General features: G+C 36.0%; 1 protein-coding gene across 1 annotated transcript; it reads right to left on the bottom strand.

Annotated features, from left to right (window-relative positions):
• Positions 1-3116: 3116 nt before the first annotated feature.
• On the bottom strand, positions 3117-5490 carry LOC147311706 (tumor necrosis factor receptor superfamily member 5-like). The gene is made up of 6 exons (XM_086267362.1): positions 5355-5490; positions 4900-4993; positions 4589-4714; positions 3771-3926; positions 3431-3518; positions 3117-3324 (listed from the first exon to the last, which is right to left on the bottom strand). Exons 1-6 carry the CDS (start codon positions 5394-5396, stop codon positions 3117-3119), a joined length of 714 nt encoding a protein of 237 aa, XP_086123488.1. The 5' UTR covers positions 5397-5490.
• Between the last annotated feature and the right edge of the window lie 3 nt (positions 5491-5493).

Genomic DNA, 5493 nt, shown 5'->3' with positions numbered 1-5493 from the left:
AGTAACACAAAACTAAAAGGGAGTAATATTAAAATAAAGAAAAAATATACGCACTTTTTAAAATGGCCCATCCCCCCCAAAGTCAAAGAAATGCAATTTAAAATAATTAATGGATATTACCCAGCAGCTGAAATGCTTAAAAAAAGGTTTGGGTTTGAGGTAGAGCCATGTGGATTTTGTTCACAAAATGTGGAAAGTATTGATCATTTGTTTTTTTCCTGCTCAGTAACAACTGACTTTTGGCAAGATCTAGTAGACTGGTTGAGTATAAGAATAGATGGGATGACCCCACTGACTCGAACACAAGTTTTATATAATAATGGTGATCCATCTAAGGAACTGTCCATGCTACACAAGGTGGTGATAATTATGGGCAAATACCACATACACAAATGCAAATGGCAAAGTAAAAGACCTTCCATAACTGTATTGAAAATTGAATTAAAATCTTTTTTGTCATCTTTAGAATTACTGAGGGATTCATGTAAAGAGGCTGCTTTGATATGCGACAATGGGACTCAATCTCTATCCTTTTAATGATTGTGTTTTTGGTGTACTAAGTAAGCCACATGTATGTTAAAGTGATCGCAGAAAGGAAACTGTTTTATGTCATAAAAATGGCCTTCATATATTTATGTATATGTATATATGTGCTTTTTGTTTTTTTTGTTTTTTTCCTATTTCGTTTGGTTTCTTATTCAACCTATTCAAGATGTTGTTGCACTAATGTTGTCTCCCAACGAGAGATTGTAATATGTGCATAAATTTAATTAAAGTATTGGAAAAAAAAAGAAAAAAAAAGGCCACAGTGACATGCCCTTCACATGAACGTGGACCCGCTCATCAAACCTTTGCTCCACAGCGCCACCAGTGGTCAAAACAAAGCAGTTTAATTTTTTCGTTAAATTTAAGCTCTCACGGGACATTTTATTAAGTACACAGTACCTAGTACCGGTTTGACCCCCTTTTGCCTTCAGAATTGCTTTAATCCTTTGTGGCATTACAACAAAGGGAATTTTACATCACACAGCTGCACATGCGTGATGTGAATGTCCTGTTCAACCACATACCAAAGATGCTCAATTTGACTGAACTCTGGTGACTCCACATGCCATTTGAGTTACACTGAACTTGTTTTCCATGTTCAAGATGACATTTTGAGATGATCTGAGCTTTGTGACATGGACAACAACAGCAAGTACGATGGTGTAAGATAAGGATGGTAAGCAACAATACTCGGGTAGACTGTGGCATTTAAATGATGCTCAGTTTGAACTTCAGCAGGTCGTCTTCACCATGTCTAAATGAACTGAGTCGCTGAAATGATCAGGCCAATAAAGTGGCAGACGAGCAGATATTTTCATTATTATTTTCCAGTTTTAATAATAATTTGCAGGTGTGCTAGCATCAGCAAAAGTATATGTCACAGTCAGTGGATAAAGACAAAGTTTTCCTATTTGCAGAACTGAAGAAGCTTCTCGGATGAGAGGTGAAACGTCTTCAAGCAACTTAAAGAAGTCCAGACGCTTTTCTTTGCAAGCTCCTTTGACTATTTGCTGTATAAGGTCACATAATCTGTGAGATGACAAAACAAACACTGGAGTCTGCAGGACTATTTGGACCGTAACTTTATACCATGAAAACGTGGCCCACCAGAGGTAAAATCAGCCATGCACACCATTTAAGTGGATAAAAACGACTGAGTGGGCTCAGTGTCTCTTAAAAGTCAAGCCTAATGCAGTGTCTTAAATATGCATTCCTTACAATGGCCAGCAGGGGGATACTTTGGTTGCACAATGAAATCAAATTGTACAGAAACCTTTGGGAAAATGACCTTACTGCTCAGTTATACTATAACCTCAGTAATCAGTTTTAAAATTGGATCATGGTTTCATTGCATTAAATAAATATTTCATATTTGTGGTCAACCATGTTGGATACTGTAGAGACAAACATGGTATTCTTAAGAGGAGTGGCTACCCCGTGATTGACAAGTCTCAACACATGAGCCTGCAGTCTCAGTTTGTCAGTATGAGCAGAGATCTTCTAATATAATCAAGAACTCTCAGCTGATCTTCTTTAAACAACAGTCCATAAAGATTTGGGAACTGAGGAGACCAGCTGCTGGACCTTTGGGAGAGGAATATTGTCCCATTCTTGTCTGATATCGGATTCTAGCTACTCAGCTTGTCAGCCTTTTGTTTCCCCCCTTCCCAACTTTTTGGAGATGTGCTGGTATAAAATTCAAAATGAGCTAGTATTTTTCATTAAATGATAAACACCTTAGTTTAAGTACTTGATATATGTTCTGCATTTTACTGTGAATACAATTTGGGTTTATAAGATGTGAAAATCACTGCATTCTTTATTGTCAAATGCACATTTTACACAGTGTCCCGACTTTGTTGAAACTGAGGTTACACATCTGGGATGAAAATCTCCATAAAAAAAAACATGTGTACTTATCCAACAGTCCATTAAAAACCACATAAAAAAATCCAAAAAATAAAATAAAAATTTTCTGATGCAGAAAGACCCGCCGGGACTTTGAGACCTTATATACTTTACTATACCATATTATTATAGTATATATTAATAATATACTACATAAATTATTGTGACATACAATTTCAATTGAATTATAAGTTAGCATCATCATTATACTTTTTAAAGTTCAAAACTTTTAAAATAAAATTCTTTTTAAAAAAAAAGAAATTCTTTAGAAAAACACTGGAAAGGTTTAGAAGATACTCTAAACTCTTCCTGTGATAGCATCCATTTGTTCATCATGATGCAGTAAAGATTATGAATCTTCTATTCTTTTGTCTTCAGATAACGTCCAGTTTCCAGGTAATAATTCGGACAGCAGTGAATCAGGGAAGTTTGTAGTTTTCTGTTCACTGCAAACACGATGTCTCAGCATCCAACTGGAGTTACAGCACGTCTGCAGGCGGAAAGAAATTAGTGTAAAATATTATATTATATATTATTATATTATATATATATTATATAATATATATATAATATATATATATATTATATATATAATATATATATTATATATATTATCTCACTGATAATATATATTATATATATTATCAGTGAGTATACCATTCTCATTGTTCTCTGTTATTCTCACCTCTTTTTGGACACAGAGTCTTTCTTTTGACATAAATAACTATAACTATAACTATGCCAATAACTAAAATCGTCAACAAGCAGCCAATGATGATTGGGACCACATTATCCTGATCTTGTTCTTCACACTGAGCATCAGTTGTAGCATTTCCTGGTCTTATCAGCTTAAGGTTTAGGGATTCACATCTGGAAGGACAGAGAGACACTTTACAGGAAAATGTACAGATGTGCCACAATCACTGCTGCTGGAACAAATCAGACGTGTCTGTATCTGCTGTAAAGCTTCACTTACGGTCTGTGTGGCCGGCAAAACTTTAAAGTCCCATCTGAAAATGTCCCATTGCTGCAGTCAGAGCACTCAGTGTCTCTGAAGGCTGTTCCTGCACAAACATGATGTTTACACCATTTTCAGCATGTACATCACGTAGGATCAGTGAGTGACTGTGACATCGGAGTAATTACACGTGCCAGGTGACTCCACCTTTGATTCTGATTTAAAAAAATTTAAAAATACAAATATGATCCTTCTAAACTTTACTATAAAGTTAATAACACCTCATTCAGAGACCACTGCAAGTAACAAACAGATTATTTCATCCAGGTTATTTACACTACAAGCATAAGAAACCAACCTGTTTGGCTGATGTATTCTCCTGGTTGACATTGCCTGTGTTTGTGTGCTGCCATGCAGCTACCAGCTGCGACGTCAACACAGTAGAATCCATCCTCTGGTTTACAAACTGTATCTAATGTTGATGTGCATGTCCTGTTCTCCTTCAGACCAAAACCTGTGAGCATGTAGAGAGGACACATCTTAGAGAGACAAGGCCGCGATGGTTTCTACACGTGCAGGGAGGGATAGGGAATATACACTGGACATAGGATGTTGAAGATGGAGGTTTCAGGTAGGAGGAGGAAAAGAAGAGCATAGACAAGATTCATGGATGTGGTGAAGAAAGAGATGGAGAGATGGTGTGAGAGAAGAGGATGCTAGGGATTGGTGAAGAATGAGCCAGAGGGGTCACTGCTGTAGTGACATTATGATGTCATTCATCAAAAGTTACTTAAGATTATTTTGATTGATTTACTAAAATTTTGTAATAATTGACAGATTGAATGATTTGACATATTAATTAAAATAATACATTTATAGAAAACGTTAATGAAATGATGCTTCATTTTATTTAGGTGGAAATCTAAAGGTTAAGTGGAGGCAACATCATATCGCAGAGCGTGAGAGCTGATCATGAGTTCATGTGGAATATCTTGAGGCATAATTACTTAATCAGTTAGTGTGTTAAACATGTCGCCAGTTTGTCACATTCATTTACATGCAGTCATACATGTTGTAAATCAATGTCAAACCATCTTTAACTGTATTAATTCTTACATCACATTAACAGCAGAACATGCAGTAACAACTTCCCTAGTTTCATAAATAAAAACCTACTTAGGTCACAGATTGTGCAGTGAGTGCATTGTTTGAGTCCACTGGGCTTATCCATGTGGGTTCCACCCTCGCAGGCCACACAGGAAGTGTGTGCAGTCTCTGTGCAATCTGTCTTGACTCGATTTCCTGTTATAATAAAAGAACGGCAGACTATTTTCAATGCATATTGTTTTTACTCATATAAACTGTGAAATCTTTAGAGTTATAAAGGTATGAAGTTGAACTTTTACATACAGAGAGACAGTAAAGAGCAGGACTCCATGTTTAATAACCAAAGTAAAATCAGCCTCTAACATTCAGCTGGATCTTACCTGCAGGACACTTTTGACAGCATAGGTCTTGTGCTTGATACATTGTTGAAGAACACGAGAGAGTGAGGACACTGAAGACTTTCATCATGATTAACTGAAAACAAAGAAAAAGGAATACATTTAAAAGTAGAAGCACGCTTCAAACTGAGAACTAACAGAGAGGAGCAGGAGGTGGAAAAGAAGAAAGATATGAAATGAAATGCACAACAACCTGAAAATGAGAGCCGATGAGTGAAGAAGGAAGATAGTGAGGATTATGATATCAATTTAAAGGAAAAGTAGACAGTATGGGAAATTACATCATGTAATTCACAAGGTGAATTAAACACATGCAGAAGTGATTCAGAAAATACTGAGTGGGTTAAATAGTTGCAGACAAGGAAAAATATTAAGTATGAATTAGTTACATTAAAAAAAAAGAAGCTTTTTGTAAGTTTGTATGAAAAATATTTTACCAGCAACACTGCAGCTGTCAAAGAATTTCCTCCTGAAGTCATTTTATACAGCAGAATGAAGACTTTCCTGAACTGAAGACCGTCTCACTGAGATTTGCAAGGAGATGAGCTGTATGATCTAAAACAGCAGGAGAACATC

Source organism: Aulonocara sp. 'chitande type north' Nkhata Bay, linkage group LG16 (genome assembly GCF_057382095.1).
Source record: "Aulonocara sp. 'chitande type north' Nkhata Bay isolate Kocher_YH1m ecotype deep benthic linkage group LG16, A_spYH_male_GT1.1, whole genome shotgun sequence".
Classification (NCBI taxonomy): domain Eukaryota; kingdom Metazoa; phylum Chordata; class Actinopteri; order Cichliformes; family Cichlidae; genus Aulonocara; species Aulonocara sp. 'chitande type north' Nkhata Bay.
Note: the sequence above shows the minus strand (reverse complement) of the source record. Positions and strands in the feature narration are given on the sequence as shown.